This window comes from Babylonia areolata, chromosome 13 (assembly GCF_041734735.1).
Source record: "Babylonia areolata isolate BAREFJ2019XMU chromosome 13, ASM4173473v1, whole genome shotgun sequence".
NCBI classification, from domain to species: Eukaryota; Metazoa; Mollusca; class Gastropoda; order Neogastropoda; family Buccinidae; genus Babylonia; species Babylonia areolata.
In genome coordinates, this window is record NC_134888.1 from 17311530 (window position 1) to 17339476 (window position 27947).

The window sequence follows — 27947 nt, forward strand, 5'->3', positions numbered from 1 at the left end:
TATCTACCTATATGATTTCCATCCAATAAACAGCAGCCTCTGTGAGCCTTCACCGAAACTCGCTCCGTCGACCCACGACCGCAAGCAATCAGATCAATCGATCGACTCGATCTCCTGTTTGGCGATTGTCACTGTCACTTGTGTGGCCGCTACGTACACAACGGCTGGTTTGTTTGGATAGTGTGTGTTGGGGGAAACGGCAGAAAATGGCGAGCTGACGGATCCTCAGTTGAGTGTTTTTTTCCTTTAATTGTGTGTGTAAATGTGCAGGCCTACGTGTGGTGTACCAGTTGGAATTCAGTTCATAATCTTCTTCAGGTTTGACCGAGGTAAAAATAATACGATATTCCAAAGGCACTAATTTTTTTTGGAAAAAAAAAGAAAATGTTAAACATGATGCGATCTGGCCTAACTTCGGTTTAACTTTGGTAGCCGACTTCAACGTGTGTGTGATTTGACTGACTGATTTCTTGACGTTTCTTCCTCATCATGCAGATAGGATATATATTTATATATACACATATACATAGTATTTTTTTTAACACACACACACATATATATATCGAGAGAGAGATGTAAAAGACAAAACAAAAAAACACACACAAACACACACACACATAAGGTATTCATGCTTATGCAAAATGGATTCAGTTGTTATATATATATATATATATATATATATATATATATATATATATATAGAGCGCGAGAGAGAGAGAGATGTAAATGACAAAAAACAACAACAAAACTCACACACACACAAGGTATTAAGGTATTCCTGCTTATGCAAAATGGATTCAGTTGTCCAATGTAGGGTCTGAAAATATTAGTGAAAAGTAACAAAGGATATTCTTGTTTCTACAATTTTCTTTTTCTTTTTTGGTCTGCCTGTTTCTGCTTGTCCATTTATCTGTCTGTCTGTCGGTCTTTCTTTCTCTGTGTGACTGTTTGTTCTCGGCGCGTCTCTATTTTTTGTCTGTCTGTTTCCTTCTCTCTCCCACCCACACCCCTTCTTTCTGTCGGGCGCACGTACCCGCTCAGCCAATAACAATGATCAAGACACTATTGGGGAAAAAAAAAACAAAAAAAAAAGTTTTGGAAAAAGTTCACAGCACTGGGCTTGTGTGTGTGTGTGTGTGTGTGTGTGTGTGTGTGTGCGCGCGCGCGCGCAGTATGTGTACAAACACATTTGATCCATGATAGTTGATACTCTTTCGTGGACACTTTTTCTTCAGTGCACACGCATTGAATAAGCCAATTATCTCTTCAGTATGCGGACAAGCCGGTTGGGGTGGGGGAGGGTGGGGGTGCGTTTGGGGGGAAGGGACAAGGGGGAGTGGGGAAAAGAAAAACTGCAACAGACAGAAGCCAGCACCAGAGCTTACACGGTTATCTACCACTTCGACTTACTGGCTTTCCAGGTTATGCCTTTGTTGTGAACACGCCGAGGAAGTCAAGTCATAGCCGATCGAGGGTGGATGGACTTGTGAAGATAAGATAGGCTAATAGGACTCCGCTTCTGCCACCTTGTGTAAACACCGAGAACGAAGAGTAGGCCTATACATAGACACTAGAATTCCCATCTAGTGTCTTTGGCCTATACTGGACAGGCGCGTGTCAATACAGCTTGAGAGATCGAGGGGAAGTGACACACTGCCGTGTTACACGTTCGGTGTTTTATTGTAGCGTAATCTTATCTTTACGTTACATGCATATTCAAAGTCTCGTTATAAAAGCGACTCAACCCTCGATATTTACTTGATGAGGCCAGCAGTTTTCGTGTGGGCCTAAATTTATGCAAGCAACCCCCCACCACCTTCCACAGAAACATACGTTTATGAAAATACGATTCCTGTTTTAATGGTAGTTCAGTCTCAGTGTTGCGCAGGTCTACACAACTTTGAATGTAGGCCTTTTTTGCGTGGACACCGATCCAACAGTTGAACAGTGTCATGCTAAATGATCAATAGTTTAACTGTGGTACGCTCAGTGATTAACATTTCAACGCTGTCACACTCAATGATCAACATTTCAACGCTGTCACGCTCAGTGATCAACAATCCACCAGTATCGTACTCGATCAGTTTTAACCAGTCAGTTCTGATTCCAGGCAGGGTATATATACGTATGTATACCAGTTATGTGTCAGTCAACCAAAGCGCTTCCCCCAGACTATTCTTCGTCAGGAATTCCACGTGAGCGAGTTTTGTGAACCGTGTTTCTAAACCAAACGGCTTGTCATTTAAAAAAAAAAAAAAAAATTGGTATGAGAGAAAGAAGCAACCAAGAATGTATGATTGTATCTAAAGATAGAGGTGTTGGGGGGTTACAAACTGAATCAAACATTTTATCAGTAAAAAGAACTTTGCTTTGGCCATCGTTTAAGAATGAAATGGCTCAATGTCGGAATGAATGAATGAACGAATGAATCAATAACTAAAGAGATAAAACCCAGTCCGAATACAGTCGATGAAAATTTTGGGTTTTAAATTAAAAAAAAAAAAAAAATTTTTTATTTTTTAGTCAGTAACAAATACAGCCCCAAAATAAGACATGAACGAACGAATGAATGAATAAGATAAATACAGACTGACCAAATATAGGCGCTCGAAAATCACAGCTGGTTCATCACTGGAACTGAATGGGATGATGACTATAGTGAACCGCAGCAAGCATCGACGATATAGCCAATGATGTGAGTGTTAAATTGCAAACTTCGCGCCCACAAGCACCCACCCATGCACTTTGAGCCAGAAATACCAAACCTCAGTTTTTTTGTTTTTTTTTAACGTTATATCAGTTGGCCTTGTAATATTGTTTTGCTTTCTCTTTGACTGTTTTGTTGTTGTTGTTGCTGATTGTTTCAAAACCGACAGGTAGTCAGCCCTAAAACAGCACCCTTTGTGGTCAGCTGGGCTATAAACAACATGATTTGATTTGATTTGAAACCGCTTCGATCAGAGACACTGCTTGAGTTCAACGCAACGACAGAAACATTCAGTGAGAGAATGTGACTCTTCAAAACACAAGAGGATTCAACAGCCGTGCCGTTCAAACAAATTCCCCCCCAGCCAATCACAGACAGTCAACCGTGTGAAACTTTTGCATCACTGAGACTCTTAACAACAATAAACAAGAGGCACTGCGGAGACAACTGTAACAATTTTTTTTTGCATCGTTGAGACTCTTAAACACAACATCAAGACTCTAATACAACAAAAATAACAACAGCAACAGACTCTTAAACAAAACATCAAGACTCTTTCACAACAACAACAGCAACATCAAGCGCTACAGAGACAACTGCGGCACATTTTTTCATCACTGAAATTCCTAAAAACTACAACAACAAACAAGAGACGCTGAATATCTGTGTTGGTTTTTCTCTCCAACTTCTCAAGCCTTGTGAACATCGACGAACAAAAGGCATTGAAAAATCTGTGTTGATTTTTCTCCCTCAACTTCTCGAGCCGTGTTGTGAACATCGACGAACAGGAGGCGCCGAAAATTGTGTTGGTTTTTCTCCCCCACCCCCCAACCCACCCATCCTCTCCCCAGAGCCGTTGCGGAGAAGGTGGTGACTGAAGTGTCAGGATGGAATCAAAAGTGGTCAGCGAGATCCTGAAGAAGAACGAGCCACTCCTGAGTCGTCACCTGGTACTGTCCAGAACTGTGCTGGACAAACTATATGAGCATGGCCTGCTGGTTGATTACATGCGCCGGAAAATTATGGTGAGAATACTTTATTGTCTGGCAAACTCTTCTTCTTCTCAGTTCTTTTTTTTGTGTACATGAGCTTCAACAGCCACGTTCACCGCTAGAATGCTCGAATGGGTTTTTACTAACGTGTATTCAGTTCTTTTTTTGTGTACATGAGCTTCAACAGCCACGTTGACTGCTAGAATGCTCGAATGGCTTTTTACTGACGTGCATGACCGTTTTCACCCCACCATGCTCAGTTTTGTGCATGCTGAGTATGTTTTTGCTTCCATAATCGACCACGGAACGCTGACTAGTGTTTCAACGTGCACATTTCATCTTTTGCATGCTTATTGACACGACTCGCCAAAACCACTTTTTCTTTTCCCATCCCTCTTGCGGCCAATCAGTGGCAGCCTCTGTGCGTGTGTGTGTTTGTGTGGGTCTGTGTTTTTGAGTGCGTTTGTGCATGCGTGAGAGTGTAAGTGTACACAAGTGTCAGGAGAGTTCTGTGCATGTGTGTGTGTGTGTGAGGGGGAGGTGGGGGTGCGGGGAGGAGGTGGGGTAGAGGATGAGGTATGTGAGTGTATGCATGCCTATACTGTGGGAGCAACAGGATACTGGAACGTATATATTATATATATATATCTTTGTATATATGTGTGTGGGGGTGGGGGTGGGAGATATGGGCGTGTATGTGTGTGCCTGTACAAGTAAGCGTTCATCTGTGTGTGTGTGTGTGTGTGTGTGTGTTCGTGTGTGTGTGTGTGTGTGTGTGTGTGCCGTGGAAGCTGCGATACATAGACTAGAAATGAGTGTGTGGAGGAGGGGGGTAGAGGAGGTGCAGGGTAATGTGGTGTGTGTGTGTGTGTGTGTGTGTGTGTTGGAGCTCATGTACGTTTATATATGTATTTGACTATGCTTTCATGTCCGTGAAACTGCATGTTTGGTGCATATCTGTTATGCATGTGTGGGTGTATGTGTGAATGTGTGTCTTCATGTTTTACATTTATTTGCTTATTTATCATCGTTGTTGTCTTATTTATTTATTTATTATTATCATTACTACTACCTTTTTTAATATCATAATTATTATTTATTTATTTATGTAAGTTTATCTATTATTTATTCACCTTTTTTTTTCTTCTTTTTTTTTTCAAGGCCTGACTAAGCGCGTTGGGTTACGCTGCTGGTCAGGCATCTGCTTGGCAGATGTGGTGTAGCGTATATGGATTTGTACGAGCGCAGTGACGCCTCCTTGGGCTACTGAAACTGAAACTTATTGACACGAATAAGGGGGTTCAGACACTTACACTTCTGAATATCTGTTGACATGTGAGAACAGAGAAATCTCTACCCTATTTAACCACTAGACGTCACGACCAGGTTTCGAACCCAGGACCCTCAGATTGAAAGTCCAATGCTTAAACCACTCGGTTGTTGCGCCCGTCTGTTTTGGAAACGAGGATTAAGCAATCTGACTTGCTCGTTCCTCTCGTTTACGTCAGTTTTGTGGATCTCATTGTGTCTATTTCTGTGTGTGGCTGACTATCCCCGTTTGTAGTTCGATATAGGTCGTTAATCTACAAGTTGTGTGTGTGTGTGTGTGTGTGTGTGTGTGTGTGTGTGTGTGTGTGTTTTCTGTTTTGCCGTTCATAGTTTGTATCAATTGGTCATTTTGTGTTATGTTTAGTTTACATTTTTCTTTTCTCTTCTTCTAAATAATTCATGCGGGTTTTTTCTTTGCTTACTTTTTTTTTTATTCTATTTTTATTACCTCCCTGGACTGGGTGTAAAAAAGCATATATTTTGCTTATCTAATGACCCTGGTGAATAAAAAATTCGTTTCGTTTCATTTCTCTTTCCCTCTCTCGCTTTTTGACAGCAACGTGTGGCTTTTTGCTGTGATTTGAATGTCTGAACTTTGATTTACGTACCCCATGCACCCCAGAGCTTACAGGAATAATTAAAGGTTGGACTCTTTGTCTTTCTAACTTATCTTACCACTTTGTTTCACCAACGTGTCCTTTCAACATTGTCTTACCAACATGTTTCACAACCTTGTCTTACCACTACCTTTTTTTATATTATAATTATTATTTAGTTATTTATTTATGTAAGCTTATCTATTATTTATTCACCTTTATTTTGTTTTTTATTTTTTAAATTTTTTAATTTAATTTTTTTTTCTTTTTTTCTAAAGGCCTGACTAAGCGCATTCGGTTACGCTGCTGGTCAGGCATCCGCTTGGCAGATGTGGTGTAGCGTATATGGATTTGTCCGAACGCAGTGACGCCTCCTTGAGCTACTGAAACTGAAACTGAAACCTACCAACTCATCTTACCAGTTTGTCTTGACTCTTTCCAACTTGCCTTAACAGTTTGTATTTCCAACTTGCCTTTCCAACCTAATTTGCCAGCTTGTCTTACCAATTTGTCTTCCAACTTGGTTTACCAACTTGTCTTACAATGCAGTTTGACTTACCATTTTTGTCTAACAAGCTTTGTGTCACCAATAACTGTCTCACCAACGTGTCTATATGAGTCTTTTTTTTTCTTCTTTTCTCCAAAAGTTACATTAACTAGTAATGGCTGCTGTAGTGGCTGACCTTTTGGGGATAGCTTTTGATGCTTTCTTCTGTTTATTGGAATTTGTCTGTTTGCTGAGAGCGAGAGAGTGATGTGTGGAGGAATTTTGTTTAATGTCCCTTCACACATATCGGTGATTGAAGACATTTTGTTAAAGTATTTATGAATACATTTGAGTATTATCGGTTAGAAGGGGTGGGAGATGTGAATGAATGGAGGGTTGGGGGAAACTGGGCAAATAAGGGTGAAATGTGGGTGTTTAATGTCCCTTCACACATATCGGTGATTGAAGACATTTTGTTAATGTATTTATGAATACATATGAGTATTATCGGTTAGAAGGGGTGGGAGATGTGAATGAATGGAGGGTTGGGGGGAAACTGGGCAAATGAGGGTGAAATGTGGGTGAAATTTGAAAAAAAAAAAAATCTAAATACAATTACAGGAAATTACTTAAAGGACTTCGTAAAAGAGAAGTCGTTAAACTGACAAGCGAAACAACTGATAATGAATGCAAAAAGTCAAAAACATCAACGTTCTCAGTACGGTCACTTGTGATGACACACTTTTGTGTACATAAGGTTTCATCAAGCTACAGTCAAAAATTATATGCTCAATTGTCAGAGGGATGTGTGAATGGAGGGTTGGGGGGAAACTGGGCAAATGAGGGTGAAATGTGGGTGAAATTTGAAAAAAGAAAAAAAAAAAAAAAGAAAAATCTAAATACAATTACAGGAAATTACTTAAATGACTTCGTAAAAGAGAAGTCGTTAAACTGACAAGCGAAACAACTGATAATGAATGCAAAAAGTCAAAAACATCAACGTTCTCAGTACGGTCACTTGTGATGACACACTTTTGTGTACATAAGGTTTCATCAAGCTACAGTCAAAAATTATATGCGCAATTGTCAGAGGGATGTGTGCGTGTGTGTGTGTGTGTGTGTGTGTGTGTTTCTTTGATGATGTATTGTCCACTAAATACTCATTAATGAAATCTGAAAACAAGAAGTCTCTTACCGCCCCCTCCCCCCCCCCCCCCCCCCCCCCCCCGCCGGATCTCTCCTCCACAACCACTCTCCTTTTTCCGGCAGATGCACCCAGCAGATAGAAATGAATAGACAGATAAATAGATAGACAGACAGATAAAGATATGTGTGTGTGTGTGTGTGTGTGTGTGATGTACTGTCCACTTTATAGTCATTAAAAAAAAAAAAAAAAATCAAAACTGAAAAGTCTCTCACCACTGTCCCTCATGTCGAATCACCCCCCACCTCACTCCCTTTTCGACAGATGCACCCGGCAGACAGACAGGTGGAACTGTTGCTGAGGACGATAGAGCAGCGGGGACTGTCATCACTGCGCAAGTTCCTGGAGGTTCTGAAGGAGACGGGCCACGGGTACCTGGTGGACGCCATCTTGGACACAGAGGCCATCCCCGTCAGCGACCTCCATGCCCCCAACTCCACAGGTGTGTTGCTGTTGTTGTTTTTGATCGATTTTACCTCTCTTCACTGAGTGGTACCAGATGGATCAGTTGCTTCCCTCTGACTTCAAATCTCCGTTTGCTACCTCCATGCCCCCAATTTCACAGATGTGTTTTGCTGTTGGTAAGAGACTTCTTGTTGTTGTTTTCAAATTTCTTTCATGAGCACTTAGTGAACAATACGTCAAAGAAGCACACAAACACAACACAACACAACACACACACATCTCTCAGCAAAAAGACAAATTTCAATAAACAGAAGAAAGCATAAAAAGTTATCTCCAAAAGGTCAGCCACTATAGCAGCCATTACTAATTACTGTAATCCGTGGGAAAAAGAAAAAAGAAGACACATATCAACACGTTGGTAAGACAAATATTGGTGACACAAAGCTTGTTGATTTTACCTCTTTTCACTGAGTGGTACTAGGATCAGTTACTGACGCCCTCTGACTTCAAAGAGGCCATCCCCATCAATGACCACCACCCCGACACAAGCCCCCCTCCCCTCCCCACCTCCAGACTCCCCCACCTCGACAGGTGTGTTGTTCTTTTTGTCATTGATGATCGTGTTTACGCCATCATGGACATAAAGGTCATCCACATCAGCGACCTCTGCCTCCACTCCACCCCAACCACCCCTTGACATTGTGATGTTGTTGTCGATCAATTTTACATCAACCTAGACACGGAGGCCATCGCCACTGATCAGTGACCTCCGACCTGACACTGTCCACCCCTTGACAGGTGAGATGTTGTTGCCATGATCTCCGTCAGTGACCTCCGCCCCGGCAACACCCACTCCTCGACAGGCGTGTTGATGTTGTAGTTGTTGATCAGCTTGACGTTTCTTCACCAAGACGGACTATATAAACCCTTTGACGTCGCCACCCAGAGAACAGGCCCATAATATGAGCACCCCATATGCAAGTGCCCAGGTCAGTCATGAACACTTTTGTAGGATGAGATGGGCAATGATGTACGCTGGTTAACCGTGGGAGACTGTTCGGGCTGTGCTCTTCCAATGCTCTTCCTAATCCTCATGTGAAACGGGTGTATGTGTGACACTGGCTTCATGCCCCAAAGACAGGTGTAAACACTGGCGGCATACCTCATAGACGGGTGAGTGACACATGTCATGCACCAAGGGCAGGTGTGTGACACTGGCGTCATGCACCAATGACATTGTGACATTGGCATCATGCACGAAAGACATGTGTGTGACACTGGCGTCATGCACCAATGACATTGTGACACTGGCATCATGCACCAAAGACGTGTGTGACACTGGCGTCATGCCCCAAAGACAAAAGATTTCATTTTCATTGCTCATAAAGATACAGATCTAATCTCCAGTGGCTGCAGCGTCAGTATGCATGGGACATATAGTTTTGCGGAAATTATGCAACTGTCTTGTGCTGTTTATGATGAACATTTTGCGGTCCAGCACAATTCTTAGTCGTTTAGAGTTGGACTTTACCTTGATAACAGTATTCATCATCTGGACACGGGAACAAAATCGGTCTCGTTGTCACTGTTGCTGTGTGCAGGGCCGGGAGAGGACTACGGGAATCCCGGACCCGCCAATCACCGCAGCGGGCCTGGTCACATGGCCTCGCTCAACAGCCTCCTGCGCATGCGCCAGGAACAAGAGCAGACGACTTCACGGGGAGGCGTTCTGCCCCGCACCATGCTGACAGATCCAGTGGCGGTCGGGTACCCGGGTGGAGCTGGACCCATACACCCCTACCACTCTCCCCCTTCCTACCCCACCAACAAAGAGATCGTGCCCAGTACCTTGTATAATCTGGAACAGGTGTGTTGTAATGGAGTCGCGGTGAAGCCATAAACCAGTCCTATGTGCTGGGTGTTATATCCCATAGTGTTTTTAAACGCGAAAGTTCACCTTATTGTTATTCAAGAAATGCTCCGCAATCAGTCGGGGGTCAATTGGAAACAAGATCACGGACATTTACCTGTTTTTCTGCCATTTCGTAGCATGATATGATAAACCGAAATCAATGTGTAGCCTTCATTTGGCGCACGTAAAGAAACCATGGCAACAAAGAAGTCCCAGGAGAAAGCCTGGGAAATTATGAGGGTGATAATGGAAATGATGACGGTAACGATTTTTTTTTTCTTAAATAAATGAAACATGCAGACCAATAAAATGATCCTGTCATTTTAGTGCTGAAACTTTTTTTTTCCCTGTCAATTAAAACATAGAAGGGCTTGAAGAAGCAGAATGAAGAAGAACACAAAGAAGAAGAAAAAAAAAAAAGAAAAAGAGAAAAAGAGAGAAAGTATTGAGAGAGAGAGAGAGAAACATAAATTGATTGCTGACACGACTTTGACTGTCACAACAATATAACCACGATAAGATACTGGAGAAGAAGAAGAAGGAACAGCAGCAACAACACCCCCTCCCCCCCCCCATACCCCCCCCCCCAAAAAAAAAGAGGGAAAGAGAGAGAGAGAGAGAGAGGAACGAAGCAAAAGAATGATAAAAGATCAAAGATGGAGACAAAGATACTCTTGATTGCTTAAAAAAAATGTCTATACACCTTATGAAAAAAAAAAGATCAAAGAATGACAGATAGGATGAAACAAGGAAAAAGAGGGAAAGAGAGAGAGACGAACGAAGCAAAAGAATGATAAAAGATCAAAGATGGAGACAAAGGTACACTTGATTGCTTAAATGTCTTTTCACCTGCTTATGAAAAAAAATGATCAAAGAATGATAGATAGGATGAAACAAGGAAAAAGAGAAAGAAGAAAAGTTGGATGTTTCAGAAAGTTAAAGTTCTGGGCTGCACAGTGAATAAACAATGCAGCCAGTGTTAGTTGATGACATTTTTCTGGCTGTTGATTATTTTCTATATTATTTATTCATTATTATTTCAGTATTAATAGACATTTTTTTATATACTGATGTTTGGTTATTTAAACAGTATATTGACAGAGTGATCTTCTGTTTATTATTGATTGCATTATAGTTTGTACTTCTATGTTTTGTGTTTATATTTGGTTATTAATTGGTTTTATTGACATATATTTGTTTATTCATACTGACTGATATCCTTCTCTGTCTCACTCAATTTTTGTCTATTCACTGCAAGGTGATTTAGACATGAACACATTCATTTCACTTTCAGCTCACACATACAAACTCATACAACGGGTATGGAGAGTGGATGAATGATTGGATGTGGGGAGGGAGGCAGGTGGGTGTACTGACAAAAACTAACAAAAGAAAACAGACAATCACTATATAATTCACATTTTTACCATCAAACCAAAAGCCGACTTACCTCCTCTTCACCAGGTGTTCAACAAGCAGAGGGGTGTGTGGGGCAGGTGCATTGACAAAAACTAATGAAAGAAAACAAACAGTCACTATATAATTCACATTATTACAATCAAAACAAAAAAAACACAACTGATCTCCTTTTCTCCAGGTGTTCAACAAGCAGCAGAAAGAGAACGAACAGGCCATGGTGGTGCTCCGTCAGGAAGAGCTGGCCATCAAACAGCTCATGGAGCAGAACGCCCGAGACCAGCAGAAGGTGCGCCGCAAGCAGTTCACCGTCAACGACATCAGCAAGCGCCTGGCCGATATCAATGCCCGGGCCTCCGAGATCTATGATCCCACCCCACACCCCAGCATGAGTCGCTACCGCCTGGCTCAGTTGAACCAGATTCCCTGGTCCACGGACCAGTGAGTGAACTTGGCGCACCTTCATCTCTGTGTTTGGCTTACCCACTTGGAGATGATTCTAACAGCATAAAAATAAAACAAACAAACCCAACGGTTTAAAACTGTGCAGTTAAATAATTCATGTATTGGGTACCTCTGTCATATGTATGTTTACCTGTTCAGAGAAAATTTCAAGTATAAAAACAAACACAATGGTCAACTGTGCATTAACTTAAGAGGTAGTGGGCAAATTTACGTCACCTATGTAATGGATTATTTGTTTCAAAAGATCAATATTATGGCTGTTGTTTTTTTTTCTTTAAAGGTAAAATGAGTGATTTGTACCCCCAAAAGGTAATTGTCTGACAAAAACAGTTAATTAATGACAAGAGTGCAATTTTTCTTCATGTCAGAACGGCTGCTTTTGCCTTTAGTTGATACGATTTTATGTTGTAAGAAACAAAATCAGTGACTGTTACCAGCTGGTGTGGTATCTGCATTGTAGTTGGGGAAAATTATTGCCCTTTTGTCTTCCATATGTGTCAGAGTCACAGTCATTTAATTCCATCTGTTCTGAAGTCAATTATCAATGCTGAAGCTGATCTGTTTACCTTCTTTAGCATCACATGTGTGATAAAAGCAAGACAGTATTATTAAGAAACAAGAAAAGATTCACTTTAGAATACAATGATGTTGATAGTGCATATTTATTGTGTTTAAGAAAAACACACACACATATTTTCATAATTAAAATTATAACATAGATGCTTTGAAACAAGTAATTCCCCACCCCACCTCTCTAGATCTGAATCGTTGCTGTACATAATCTTTTGCATTACATAACAAACTGAAGACCGTCATGAAGCCCTGATTTACAGTATGTAAAAGATCCAATGGCAACAATCTGCAGAAAAAAAGTCCAATATGATAGACAAAGAAATACAGACACAGAGAAGAATAAAATGATGTGTTTTAGTGTGGTGACATATTTTCAAACCTTCAGATTCTATAATAATCAAAACAATGGTGTTCTATGACCAGTTTTTGTCTTTTTGTTATAAAAAAAAAAAAGAGCATATAAAAATCAAACGTACTTAGTGACTATGAAAAATCATGATTGATTGATTGACAAGTCTATATCATTATTTCCCCCTCTTTTATTGACCAACCTTTCACTTATAAAACTGACAGGCCATTTGGTCCTTTCACTGCTGCTGGTCCTTCATTTTGAGTTGTGGTTCAGTTGAATTCAACTGTGTTGTGTGTTTGTGTGTGTGTGTGCGGGTGTTTGTGTGTGTGTGTGTGTGTGCGGGTGTATGTGTTTGTGTGCATGCACACATGTGTGTTCGTTCTGGTTTGTTGATTGCTGTTGTTTTTTTTCTTGGGTCCATGCTTCTTTTTTTCTTGTCCTTTCCCATCATCACATTTGCTAGTGCAAATAATAGGGAGGGTGTAGAGCCCGCTTTCATGGTGGACATTTTTGTCGTTTGCAGAGAGATAAGTAGGTCATATGACATCAAGGCAGCCCACCGCCGTAACTGGCTTCTCTGAGTTTTACACTGCCTTTGTTTGGACAACTTTTATGCAGATTTTATAAATGGATCAGTTCGAATACGTAATTGCATATATATGACAAGAAACACGCTCAAAGTAAACACAGAAGACTAAAACAGATAATGGGTGTAATTATAAAACCAAATATATCTTGTGAAATTGCAAAAATAGTCACCGAAAATGTTCAAAATTCTTTTGTCAGAACAGCAATTTCCACGATGAAATTTTATTTAGTCTTTCGTTGACCTGGAATTAAGGATATAGAGACGCGCATGTGGTTCTTGTTAAAAATAACCAGGGAACTGCCACAAAATTCTGATGAAAGTGGGTCTGCACACACCCTCCCTACCATGTGTTGTATTTCCTCAAGTATGAAGATGTCATTATGATGAGCAGCTTTCACAAAATTATCAAATTCAGTATGGCAAAAGCCTTCTGATCTGGATATAAATGGATCAATAAACAGAATTCTGTTCTCTTGGATTTACACAAGAATATATGTGACTTTAACTCTTAGTCTCATTCATTCTTTTGTGCTGATGTTTATCTTTTCATCTGTTTACATCCACATTGGTCAACATGTAAATATCATATCATGCCTACTTCATGTAAAAAAAGAAGATGCTTTTGCTACTTTCTTTTGTTTAAAGCAAACCATTCCATGCTGGCAAAATTATGTTTCTCCCAACTCCTCATTGTTTAAAAAAAAAAAAAAAAAAAAAAAAAAAAAAAAAAAAAGAAAAAAAAGCTGAGTGGTATTTCAAAACGGAATGGTGCCATTTAAAATGTTATATGTGTTTTAACTTTTCAATGCCAACACAATCAGTGTACCTACATCTTTCTTCCATTTGCTTTTCAAGATTTTGGATTACAGTTATTATGCATTTTCTTTTTAAAACTCTGTACACAATTAATTTTCATATTTTTCTATCTACAGCAAATGAAATACGCTAATTTCATTGTGGGATGTGTACTGTAAACATCTGTTTTATACAAAAATGTAAACAATGTGATAATGTAACAAATGAAATAAGTTAATTTCATTTTGACATGTGTACTGTAAACATGTTTCATACAAAAATGTAAATGTGATAATGTCTGATTACTCAAGGACAAAATAAATGACTGTATAGTTATTGCCAGTACTCTCTTGTGAACTCTGCACACAAGTGTGACTGAATTAAAAGTAGAGTGGTGGCGAAGTGGATAAATGTCCACCTGGGAAACAAGAAGATTCCAGGCCTAAATAAATGTTCCTCTTCTTTTGGATACCAGATACAAGTCTTGCAGGAGCCTAACTACTTTTAAAAAAATTATTTACCCCATCCACTAGAATTTAAAGGGGCGGGGGAGTGTTTGGGTGCTAGCCGTTTTGATGAGATGATAAATTGAGGTCCTGTGTGAAGCATGAGCTTGGTGCATATGAAATGGATGAGATGATAAACTGAGGTCTGTGTGCAGCATGCATTCAGCATATGAAATAATTCATGGAAAGAACTCAGTTGTTCCCGGCAATATTCTGTGGAAAAATCTGCTTTGACAGGTCAGCACAAAAACAACAACAACAAAAAAAACCCCAAAAACCCCACCCCCAAACCAAGTATTTCTGAATTGTGTTCATGTGCTCTCTCTACACTGCATTTGCAGAGACAGCTCAAATTCACACAAGTATTTACACAATCTATTTGGCCTTTTCTTTCTGTCAGATATATATATATATTTAACTTTTTAAAATTGTCTCATATGTGCCCAGGTTTATTTGAATTAGTTTGTTGTCCAATTTATATCCATTCCTGTTCAGTCTGTTCTCCAAACGTGAGATAAAAAACAAAAATCTGTTTGTCTTCAGTTAAAGAAAACTGAAAATTCCTAAAACAAAAATGTACCACATGTTCTGAAACAAAGATTTCTAGTTAAAATAATGACATTTCACACAAGAAGTGAAGTTTTTCTTTTGAAATGGGTGTGATAGCCAAGTAGTTGGAGCATAAGACTTTCAATCTGAAGGTTCCAGGGTTGATCTTGGTAGCACATGCTGTGTGAAGGGTGGGTTTTTTCCCTTCCTACGGTGTCAGCAGATGTGCAGAACTGCTTTAGTGTCTGAACCTCCTTCATGTGTATCTGATTGAAGGGGGTCAAGTGTGCACATTAAAAATCCTGTGACCCAGTCTGGTTTTTTATGAAAACACCTGGCAAACACTCACCACAAGTCTTCAGCAAGTTAAGTCGGTTGTGCAACAGAGAGAAGAAGAAATGCTGAGGTCTCCTATAGTCGTAAGTACTGTGACATGTCCACAGAACAATGTGATATTTACTCTTAACATCTGTGAACATTGTTCTTCGACATCACTGATTAAAACATTTCAAAAGTATGCAAGTGCACTGATCAATAACAAATGATTCACAAGTCAGGTGCACATGCTCCAGAAAGGAAATTTTCACATACGTTATTGATTTGTTCATGCTATATGCAAGATGAAGAGCAGTACCAATACTGAAGAAACTGAACATACCAAAGCGTGAGACACTGATTCTAAACACTGGACTTAAGAAAGAGTATGTTGTACTCCTTTCATTATTTCTCATCCCCACTGACTTTGCTCTACACACATATTGACCAGAATGTATCAGCACTATCAATGAGTGAAAAAACACCACATTAATCAAACTCAAAATATGTGTGCGTGCGTGTGTTTGTGCATGTGTCTGGGCATGCATGCATGTTTGTTGTGCGTATGTGTGGGAACGTGTGGTTGTGTGTGTGCATGGCTTACACTTACAAAAATGCAACCACAACTGTGAATGTAAGTTTGAGTGTACTTATGTAAACCAGCATGCATGCCATCTATTAAGAACAAACACCTCTCTTTTTACAGCACACTATTTCCCTCAGGCATAACATGTCTTCAAGTTTAATCCTTTGATTTGCCTCAAGAGCAAAAATACATTTACACCATGACCCAAAACCACACTCACCAGCACAAATGAACACCTTACAATACAGAAGAGTGAAACAAGAGTGGCAGCAACATGAACTCAGTGTCTAGTGCCAAAAGACAAACACCATCATTCTGGGACCGTAAGGAACTACCCCCTCACCCCACCCACCCCTGCCTCCTAAACTATGTGCTTTGACCAAATATGGCCCTTCACTTAATACGTATCTAACAACATACCCATGTTAAAATACCTTGCAGTGACTGAAGCAGAGAGGAGAAAGATGGGTTGTAAAAAAAAAAAAAAAAATTATCGGAGCAATGACTGATACAACTTAAATAATAGCATCCAATCTCATGCAGTCAGGGAGAGGGTGGGGTGGTGGATATAATCATTGGGATGGGAAGGAAGGAAGAGGGAGAGATGGGGAACATCACCCCTCTCTCGCCAAACACACACCCAAGCATGCACTATCAAAACCCACAATAAACTGTTGAATGAAGTATTTGAACAAACTATAATGCTGCATTCCCTGTGATGGAATCCCCCCTTCCCCATCTTACCCTTGTTCCTGAAAGAAACTGCACAGCCAGCTAAAAAAAACAAAAAAAACCCCAACAAATTATGTCATCACTTGGCTGTACATTTTATGAAATGAAATATTTAAATACTTTAAAATCTTTCTTACACAGACAACAATCAGGAAAAAACCAAACAAACACGTTCTCAGCTGCCATCAGTCTTTCAAAATAAAAAGCCCTTCTGATCAGATACCAAATCATGGGACCAGTCATTGTTCAGAGTGGTGCAGTGGTCAGATCAACACACTGAACTGACTGGAAGGTATTGGGATTCAAACCCATCAGTACTTTTGAAGATGTATCAGATGTTGCCTTAACGGCAGGGTAAAAACAGTCATATTCCGGAAAGCCTGCTTGTAGGTATGAGTGAACCTAGTTGCAGCCCATAAACACAGACGAGAAAGAAAACTATCAGTGGCTGACATGACCTTGCGGAGTATCTCTGGTCCTAACAGACTTTTACTGTAGACTGAACAAGCTGCATACTCAGACTGGGACTAGAAAATTGAGTGCAGTATCCCCCCACCCCCAACGGGCATTCATGATACAGCACTGTGCGGTCAGCTGGACTATTAGAAACAATGTCACTGTCAAGTACCCTTTACAGATCCACCCTTGTGAATGATGTTCATCTCTCCTGTCCACTGCTGGTTCTGTTTGTGCTTGCACTACCAAGGTATTACTGATACCAGAATCATTATGAAAGGAGGAAGAATAGCCAAGCCACACCATCTTACATCATCAAAGATCATGATTTACTTCATGGGTTATGGAATTAACACACACACACACACATACATACACACACACACACTGACAGACTCAGCAGCAATGCAAGATCTCTTCTTGCAGGAGTCCAAAAGGAAACTAACAACTGACAGCACTCCGTCATCTGTTCACCCTGAACTGTGACAGCAAGAGCTCTGAAGTCAATTTAATGTAAACAAAAATACTTTAGTTTTCTACTACTGTGTAAAACTACATAGACAAGTAAATCATGATAACTTCAACAAATCTGACAATTCACATCCCTTCGAACTTTTGTTGCTCCACCACAATCTCATTCCTGAATCATTTTACACATACACAACACACTTTCACAGAGTTACAAGGCATATCAATCTATATGCGCACCATCTTATGCTTAGGTTGCACTTAACGTGTTTGAAATTCAGAAACAACATTCCAACGGGATGAAGTGCCTTACAGTCCCAGAATTTATAGTTAACAAAACACAATGTGTATGAGATTTCAACAGAGAATTCTTTTCTGTAGTCAGTTGGTCTTTTTCTCTGTCAGCAAACTTTCCTTCATCTTTTCCACCATGGGGTTGTACAGGTCGGAGCACAGTACTCCGTTTTCGTCAAAGAAACTGGCCACTGATTTTGACATTTCTGTCTTTCGTGTCTCCCGAGTTTTTCCGTCTGTGAATGTCATCCACAAGCAGTACAGGTCATCGTACCTGAAACGCATTTGACAGTCACTTTTTTTTCCATGCAAAAAAGCCATCTGTATCTAATTTTCAATCTTTTACTGTTTTTATCATGGCTTTCCATCTTGTACACTTCATAACAAATACTCCTATTCTTGTTCAACACTCCACACACACACACAAATCCCCTGACCTGCATGCATGATGGTGGATGGAAAGCTGAGAATGGTTACCCCAATAAGACATGAGAAAAACCCTGATAACAGCAAAAAGACAATACGTAAGCTGCATCAGTCAATTAATTTTTGTTGTTGTTGTTTTTTTGCTCACAATCCAATGAATACGTTTTTGATGAAATAAGAGTTGTATGTTGGAATATGAATATTTCCACCTAAGTGAGACATTCCTGTCTGTATTGGATCAGCATTACTCTGTTTAATATCTAGAGAACTTATATGTTTGTATATATTGAACTTTTCATGTATTCCTGACTTTTCCATAACTGCTATTTCAGATATTTCAACATTGGATCTCTCTAGATACTGCATGCTGAATGCTTCCCACAGAAATATGCTTCAAGGCAAGAAGGCAGACAAACAAGTGTGTAGCATGTTGACAATTCTGTTAAATCAGTACTCCCTTTTTTAAACATCAAAAGTGTAATTTGCTGGTATGGAATCGTCTTTCCTCAGAAATAAGCAAAAGAAATGGTGAGTCACACTGTTTTAAAATCACAACTTAACAATACTGAATCTGCCAAATGTGATTTTCACTAATCTGGCAATGATCCAAAGAAAACATTTATGATCTGAAGGTGGACGGGCTTTTTACAATTATCAATAATAGTTGTGGATTGCTTGGAAGCAACAGAATCATTATTTAAAACTTGTAAATCCCTTGACTGCAGCTGGCCCTAAGACATACATCCAGCGTTCTGTACAGTTGTGTGCCACATGGGCGTATCTGGTCAACTTTTTCATCCTCAATCCACAGGAAATAGTAGATGGGAGAAAACCCTGATTAGTGCCTCATCATTTCTGTCAAGTCTCAGGATGGATTGTATCCCTTCCAAAGAAGATGACCGACATAAAACAAAAACATTCTACTGGTTAATTTCCTAAGGAATGTATGATCATGATTTCATCTTTATCTCTTTCCAAAATGTACTTTAGTGTGTATATCGAAGTTTTTTAAAACTAAATTAACTTAAGACTTTCCTCTTATCTAACAGTCTATTTGAATGGTCTGGTAAAAACATATCCTGAAAAAAAAATCCCCCCCCCCCCCCCCCCCCAACCAATCCAGAATGTTTCCACAAAACTGGTGTAAAAGGGGGAACGTTTGGATGGATAGGGTTAATCAACATGGACCTGTTACAGGGAACTGCTTACTTGCGCAGTGACGATGACAATGTCCATGTGTTGTCAGGGTCCATGCCTGCTCGATCCTTCTCCAGCGCCACCAGAAAGATCCCTCGCTCCTGGTACGTAGTGTACACAGTCAGCACTCCCATCAGTGCAAAGTAGCTGACTTTTGTCAAGGAATATGTCGACAACATCCAGCTCTGTCGCTAAACAGTCATGATCATTCTCTTTTAAGAACACACACACACACACACACATGCAAACACTCAAACAAGTGTGCATGCACACACACACACACACACACACACACCAACCTCTTGGCACATATCACACTCACCTGCAAATATGTACACAATCACCCTATACTGAAAGTTAACCAATACTAAGTGTATCCAAATTTTATCAGGATGAATTACAGCAAAATAATTATATTTCAGTTTTCTTTGCCTTTATTTTCTCTGTTTGTTCAATCTACTGTTACTTTGCAAATAAATAGAAATAAATGAGATTTATTTAGCACAAAGAAACATGTGAAAGAATTCTCGTGTTGCTTTATAATTATCAATAATGGAGAAAACATAAAAATGTATAAAGAAATCAGAAATATAAGCAACCAAAAGTGACAATTCAGATAAAGCCCACAAAACATGCTATCACTCACATTTTCAGTCCTTCACGCATGTACACGCGCGCATTGAAAACACTACAACTAATGGTGTTTTATGATGTCCTGTCTCTCTCCATGAGAATGAATTGTGTCAGGTGTGGTATAAGGCACTAAACCATAGCTCTTCCTGAACTGATCTGCACTGAATCTAGGACCATGAACACAGAGGTCATGTCAGGATGACCTCCAAGGGAAGAACAAATGTTTCCACAACAGACATCATGATCGCAACAAGAGAAGTGGCCAAGATGTGCTCACTCACCCCATTTGTTTCTTGAAAAATCACTAATCTGTTCCTGCTCTTTTCCCGAATTACTAAACTATCTCAAAAAATAACAAAGAAAGAAAGAAATAAACACCCACAGATTGTTAAGTTTCACTCTGTATATGGCTCTGGTTTGGGGGTAATGTTGACAAACAGATGGCTGGCCAATGCCGGATGTTTTTTTTTTTCCCCCCTTTGCACAGAAGGTTATATTTTCTCTTGAATATCATCACCATGACATTTCCAACTTAAACGCCAAACCAATGTAACATTATGTTAACTTATGACATATCTGGCAATTGCATTACATGTGCAATATGATAAAAAGGATGTGTTTTTTAACAAACAGACAAACAAACAAACAACAAATGTAAACTGAGAATAACATACAGAACATGACACTTCAGTTCTAAATTCAGTTCACAATGACAGTCACATTTCGCAGATCACAAGGAACATCAGAATTATACTAGACCAACATACCCAATATATGTTTCTACATTTGCAAAAACATAAACAACACCTAATTCAATGTATGTTCCATCACTAAATCTGATAGAGTCACCGTTTTCTTAAAAAAATCATGACAATACATTTCCATTAGATGAATCTGTTTTTCTATTGTGTACATTTTTTTCAGTTCCATAATGAATGCATGTAAAACTTGTTTGACCTTGTTAATTCTGCAACTGTATACAAAAAACTTTGCCCACAAAATTATCAAATAAAAAATATCTGTTTTCGTTTTTTCATTAGTACCAAATAAAACAAGCTCAAAGTTGAAGGGCAACTTTTCACAATTTCCACATTTTTCTATTATTTCATTTTTGAGCTCAAGCCAGAACATTCAACTGGGCAAAACCACAAATAACGTAGCACAGCATCTTTTCTGGAGACACAAAAATTACATCTATCATTTTCAGTTACACCCATTATTTTTAGAATATTATTTGATACCAAAATTCTAATGCAGAGTTTGAGCTGAAACCATTTGATCTTAGTTTATCAATCTTAATACAGTCTCCCAGTCAATCTGCATATCAAGTTCACTTTCCCATTTTACAGTTATATCAGATATCTGTCTTTTCCATGAGCAATTTATATATGTTGGATGTTTTTTGTGTATCCATAATCCATGTAACATGGATTACTGGACAGACCTTTAACAAGTGTATCTGACCTTCTGCATGTGTACAGTATACAAAAGTAGTTGAAGATCTGTTGACCAGGGAGACAAAAAATCCCCTCCTTAACCCCCACCCACCACACAGCACCCCCTCCCAGACAATGCCAGGGTTCAAACAAGACCCATGAACTGAAAGTCAAATGCTCTAGACACTCACCAACTGCAGTCATCAAATGTTAGGGCTAGTCATGGTCAATCAAGGACCAAATCTTCACAATACTCTTTGTGCACTGTTTTCCCAAGGATACAAGCTGACGCAGAGGATAAGAACAGGCTTAGATTCTGGGAAGGGGCGGAGGTAGTCCCAGACAAGAGCAAACATGGCAAATGCCACGGCCACCGTGCAGATGAACAGGCGTCCATCCATTAGACTGTGGTTCTCAACATAACCGTAATTCTTGATCAGCACCTGTCACAGACAGTAAAAACCTGTTACATTTTGTATAGTCACAATGTAAATTTTGTAATCAAACCTATCACCCCCAAAAATGTAATTAAACATTAAAACAATAAATCAACAGAAATTCAAATTCTACATTAAAACTAACCAACATGTTTAAAATAATCGAAAACTTGTAATAGTTTCCATCTTCACAACATCCAGATAAATCTTTTCAAAAATTCTTTTTGATCATAACAAGTATGTAGTATAATGGTGACTGATGTTAGGAAACCTACTGTGCATTGAGTAACAATGAATAACATCAGCACCACCCTGAAAACAAAACAACTGATATGATTTCAACATCATAATCATAATGAATGTATAACCATTCACCATAAACAATAGTTGTTTGGCAGTCAGTACTATTAGTATTACTACATCAACAGCTCAATGTTCACAGAAATAATGAATTGGATTGTCCATGCTACTCACATTTTTCGCAGAATCATCAAGTGCATTCTTCAGTGCAGCAGAGTCCCATTTGTCAATCTTGACAGGTTTGTCATCAATGGACCACTGCACATCATTAAACATAACCAGTTTCATGCAGATAAATTGTGCTTTATAAAACAAAAAGATAAAGTATTAAAAGGATAATCTAAACAGAAACATGAATGCCGTTGCTTTATGATCATCCACATATACACAATAAAAAATAACTTGATCTTAAAAGTTAAATAAATTTAATCTTTAATGTACAATGCATTTTTAGTGAACAGCAGTTAGCTGGGAAAACCCCCCAAACAAACCCAAATCAACGAGGGAATAAATTTAGTTTAAAAAAAGGGGGGTGGGGGGAAAGAGAGAGAGAGAAACTCAGAATGGGTGTCTGATCAAAAACCATTACAAACGGGTCTTAAAATAGGAGGTTGGAACATCAGCTTCAAAAACGTCGCCTTATTTCTTGGCGATAATCTCACTGCTCCTGAAGGAAGCTCGGAATTGATTCGTCAATCCCAACTCACCAGATTCAAAAATCATTTTCGATTTTGAAAGTTCGTACTAACTCGATCGAGCTCTCACAACTGTCACTGCACGTTTTTACTTGCTGCACGATTTACTTGCTGCACTACTACAAGGTAAGGTTTTCCCTCCTTTTCCCGTTTCACACTTTTGGTGCAATACGAAAATATTGCAATGGTGAATACCAGAACTGGATCGGTAAGCAATGCGAGTGGGGGGGCCGGGGGAGGGGGAAACTCTACCAGTGGAGAAAAGGGAAAAAAGACCGGAACCGCGTCTCCAATTCTGCTCCTTACTGATGATGCAGATAAAACTCCCTGTTCTATTTGCAGTTCCTTGAAAGGCTGCAAAAAGTGGATAAGTTGTGACCGCTGCAAAGCCTGGTGTCACACTAATTGTGCCAAAGTCGAACATGCAGATTTTGAACACCTCCAGAGGACTAAAAACAGTGCCATAAAATGGTACTGTCCCAAATGTATGGAAGAAATGACACAGGGATCAGATCCCAGTGATAAACTGGCTCAAACCGAAGCCAAGGTCACAACACTAATAAAAATTGTTGAAACTCTGCAGACACAGAATCAGATGATTCTGAGCATGTTGCAGAGTACAGGAGGAAGCATCAATGAGCAAATTAAGGCTCAGATTCAAGAATATTTTGAAGAGGAGAAAGAAAGGGACATGCGAAAGAACAATTTGGTCATTTTCAATGTTGATGAAAATGATTTCACAGGGGAAAAAGAAAGGGAAACGGATGGGGCACTTATGAAGGAAGTGTGCCAAGAGATTTGTCCAGATGTGGCACCAAAACTAGCAGAATTTAAGGTCATGCGTCTGGGAAGAAAGCCTGAGAAAAATTCTGCCAGGAAGCCCAGACCAATCAAAATAATTTTCCCTGATGTTAGTTTCAAAGAGATGGTCCTTAATAAATCAAAACACCTCAGAAATAACGAGAAACAGTCTTTCCGCAAAATGGTTATTGTACCAGATAAGACCAAAAAACAAAGAGAAGGTGACAAGAAACTGTACATGGAGATGAAAAGACAGAGGGACGAGGAAGGACTGGATGTCATCATCAGAAATGGTAAAATCATTCCCAGACCCAAACCCGGACAGGATGAAAAGGACAGAGCTGGTAACACTGGGGTACCAAGCTCAGAGCACTGACTCAAGAATATCAAAAGAAATGCTGTAAATAATGTAAATAGTGCAAATAAAAAAGATTTGAAAGTTACAAACAACAAGAGTAATGGTAATGTAAGGGGTGAGAGTTACAGTCCTGAAGGTCTGAAGTTTTTACTATTAAACGCTGATAGTATTGGAAACAAAAAACAAGAACTGAATGCCTTGGCTTGGGATTTAAATCCTGACATTATTGCAGTTACTGAACTGAAGCCAAAGACCCTGAGACCTGACTGTGGATGGGAACCTGTAATTGATGGATATGTTTTATATACTAATGAGGCTGGGAGGGGGGTAGGCTTGTTTGCAAAGTCGAATCTGAATGTGGTACGTAGTACACAGCTGGAAGAAGTCTTCAGTCCCTCTGTCTTCTGCTCCATTGCACTTGATAATGAGGAATTAAAAGTTGGAGTTGCATATAGATCTCCCAGTAGTTCATTAGAAGAAAATAAGAAATTAATTAAATGTGTATCACTGTTTTTTGAAGGCACAGGTAAGAAAGTGTTGATGGGTGATTTTAATTATCCAGATATTGATTGGGAACAAGAAGTGTGTACCAAACACATAGACCACCCTGCTTCAAAATTTCTGGAAGTATTGCAAGATAATTTTGTGGTACAGTTTGTTACGGAACCAACACATTTTCGTGGTAATCAAACAGCAAATATTTTGGATTTAGTTTTAGCAAACAGAGATGACTTAGTTTATAATGTTTTATATTATCCCCCTATAGGTAAAAGTCACCACTCTAGCATTATTTTTGAAGTTGATACTGGTATTCTACTACCTGGTAAGTCGAAAGGCAGACGCTATTTTTATGATAGAGGTGATTATGAGACAATGAGGCATGCATTGGATGACATTAATTGGAAAGAGACTTTGGAACTCAAATCTGTGGATGAGTGTTGGTCTTGCATTTCTGATAAATTGAAGGAATTACAAGATAAGTATGTGCCATTTAAAGAGTTTTGGACTGGAAACAAAAGTTACAAAAAGACTGTCCCATTTTTTGTTTTGGAAAAGATACGATTGAAAAGAAGGACCTTCAGATGGTATAAGAAGTATAGGACGACTGAAAATTATAATGCTTATGCACGTGCTCGAAATCAGGTTAAGAGGGCATTACGAAAAGCTACCAAGGAAAAAGAGATGTCTATTGCAAAGAACATTAAAAGTGACCCAAAGAGACTGTTTAATTATATTGCATCACAAACTAAACCAAAGGAGATTATTCCGAACTTAAGCACACCTGGTGGAACTTTAACTAACAATGACAAAGAAAAGGCTGAGGTCCTAAATTTGTTTTTCTCTAGTGTTTTCACAGTGGAAGATGTCACCAATGTTCCTTCTTTTGAGTCAGAATGCAAGGCTTCAACAGATTATGTTGAAGTTTCAGAAAAGATTATTAGTGACAAACTTTCACAGTTAAAGGTAAATAAATCCACTGGTCCTGATGGAATGCACCCTTATTTGCTAAAAGAATTACATAATAGTTTAGCTATTCCCTTAAAGATTCTGTTTGTTAAGACTGTATCATATGGTAAGATCCCACAGGCATGGAAAGTAGCACAAGTAAAACCAATATTTAAGAAAGGTAACAAACAAGACCCTGGAAACTATCGACCAGTAAGTTTGACATCGGTTGTATGTAAAGTTTTTGAAGGTTTCATACGTGATACTTTGAATAAACATTTGATTGATAACAACTTACTGTCTGATTATCAGTTTGGCTTTACCAGTGGTAGATCCTGTGTGACTCAGTTGTTGAATACTGTACATGACTGGATGCAGTCACTTGAAAACAATAAACCAATGGATGTAATTTATCTGGACTTACAGAAGGCGTTCGATAAAGTTCCACATAATAGGTTAATTGCTAAATTGCAAGGGTACGGTATTTCTGGTAAATTGTTGGAATGGATAAAAGATTTCTTAGATGAGAGAACACAGTACGTATCAGTAGGGACTGAGTCATCGTGTCCTGTTAAGGTGAGTAGTGGTGTTCCCCAAGGCAGTGTCTTGGGGCCCACACTCTTTGTATATTATATAAATGACATGCCTGACATACTAGACTGTTTTGTGAAAATCTTTGCAGACGATACAAAGATCTATGAGGAAGTAGATTCTGATGTCGGTAGATTGAAATTACAAGTTAGTATTGATAATTTAGTACACTGGACTGATAGATGGCAAATTAAATTTAATAACAATAAATGTAAAGTTTTACACGTAGGCAGAAATAATCCACATTATAAGTATTATATGAATGGTACGGACTTGCAGGAGACTTCATCGGAGAGAGATCTTGGAGTCATTGTTGACTCTGGTCTCTCTTTTGATGTTCATATTAATGAAACCATTAAAAAAGCCAATAGATTGACCGGAATGCTAGTTGGAAACATACAGTGTAAAAGTAAAGACATAATGGTGCCATTATTTAAGTCATTAGTCAGGCCAGTCTTAGAATATGGGAATGTTGTTTGGAATACGGGTTTAGTGAAACATACAGACAGTATTGAAAATGTTCAACGAAGATTCACTAAAAGAATCATTGGCTTTGCTGATATGGACTATGAAAGTAGGTTGCAAGCACTTAAGTTACCTAGTTTAGAATATAGAAGACTGCGTGGTGATTTAATAGAGATGTATAAAATGACACATGGATTATATGACAGCAGAACCATAAACTCTTTGTTTACATTGAATGAGAACAGTACCACAAGAGGCCATTCATACAAACTATTAAAAGTTTCAGTTAAAACTTCCAGATTTGCACATTTCTTTACTAACAGAGTAACAAATGTTTGGAACAATTTGTCACAAGATGTTGTTTCCGCAGGAACAGTGAATACATTTAAAAATTATCTTGATATTCATTTGAAAAATTTAAATTACAAAACTCATTTACATATTTATTGATTTTTCAAGCATTGCGCACTCAATGTTGAAAAATGCATCAGACATATGTGGGGACTCTCTTTTTCTTCCCCACATCAAGCGGGCAAAAGGCCTCGTCAGGCCTGCACGCCTTGATATGATATGATATGATATGATCTATGACTTGGTTTAGACTTATCAGAAATGGCTGTTTTCTGTTGCCCTCTTTGTTTCAACAGTCCATTTTCACGTACATACCTAATCCAAAGTTTTTTGTTGTGGTTTTTCAAATTGTTGTTGTTTTTAAAACTAGTAACTTCAATTGGTAGAGGGCAATGATGGTGGGTGTGTGAAGAAAGTAGAAGTTGAGACAATTTTAAAACATTAACTGTTGAAAGTGTTCATTTAATTTAAGATCCAGGTTTCACACAGACCAAATCTTTATACTGACATCTACGAAAGTAATGGCTAATCATTCCGAAAATATCTCATCAAACTTCCCACTCAGTTTTCATTCTGGTAACTGCCTCCCACATCAAGAGGTTTGGCAAACGAGGATGAAGTTAGTTAACCGGCTTTGGCGTGACGTGTTCCTTCTCTTTTGGGCAGTTCCAACATGTGCAGTTCCCTCTAGCAACGAATTGAGCTTTGTTGACGTCTACCACGTCTAAACGGGCAAACCCCGATTTTACACGAATACATGTGTTGACACTGACTTAGAAAGCTGCTCATCTGTAACATATGGAATGAATATGCCGTCTCGTCTGCTAAATTGCAGCCAGGATACAGGATGCAGGCACAAATCACAAGCGATTAATAAGTCACGTTTCTTTTTTTGAAGCACAAGAAAAATCTGAATATCAAAGAATAACAGGCGATTGAAGCATCTTACTAAAAACAAGGAACACTAAATGAAGAAGTACATATTTTAAGGATAAATTGCCGGTTTCTGTTCTACCTTGTTTTTTGCAGACGCCATTTTTGCCGGAAGTACACGTTCATCACAGCAAATACTCCTAAAACAAA

The 27947-nt window shown here is 39.0% G+C and overlaps 2 protein-coding genes across 3 annotated transcripts; one reads left to right on the forward strand and one right to left on the reverse strand.

Annotated features, from left to right (window-relative positions):
• The first annotated feature begins 137 nt into the window (after window positions 1-137).
• On the forward strand, window positions 138-16387 carry LOC143289106 (uncharacterized). Of its 2 annotated transcripts, none has more exons than XM_076597961.1 (5): window positions 138-329; window positions 2877-3732; window positions 7580-7757; window positions 9322-9587; window positions 11230-16387. In XM_076597961.1, the coding sequence occupies exons 2-5, from the start codon at window positions 3595-3597 to the stop codon at window positions 11491-11493; spliced, it is 846 nt and encodes a 281-aa protein (XP_076454076.1). In that variant the 5' UTR covers window positions 138-329; window positions 2877-3594; the 3' UTR covers window positions 11494-16387. The 2 variants fall into 2 exon arrangements, with proteins under 2 accessions (XP_076454076.1, XP_076454077.1); XM_076597962.1 differs by having other exon boundaries at window positions 2962-3732.
• Window positions 15919-27920, reverse strand: LOC143289107 (signal peptidase complex subunit 2-like). Its single transcript, XM_076597963.1, has 5 exons — window positions 27880-27920; window positions 22332-22415; window positions 21703-21863; window positions 19364-19498; window positions 15919-18002 (listed from the first exon to the last, which is right to left on the reverse strand). Exons 1-5 carry the CDS (start codon window positions 27898-27900, stop codon window positions 17816-17818), a joined length of 588 nt encoding a protein of 195 aa, XP_076454078.1. The 5' UTR covers window positions 27901-27920; the 3' UTR covers window positions 15919-17815.
• Between the last annotated feature and the right edge of the window lie 27 nt (window positions 27921-27947).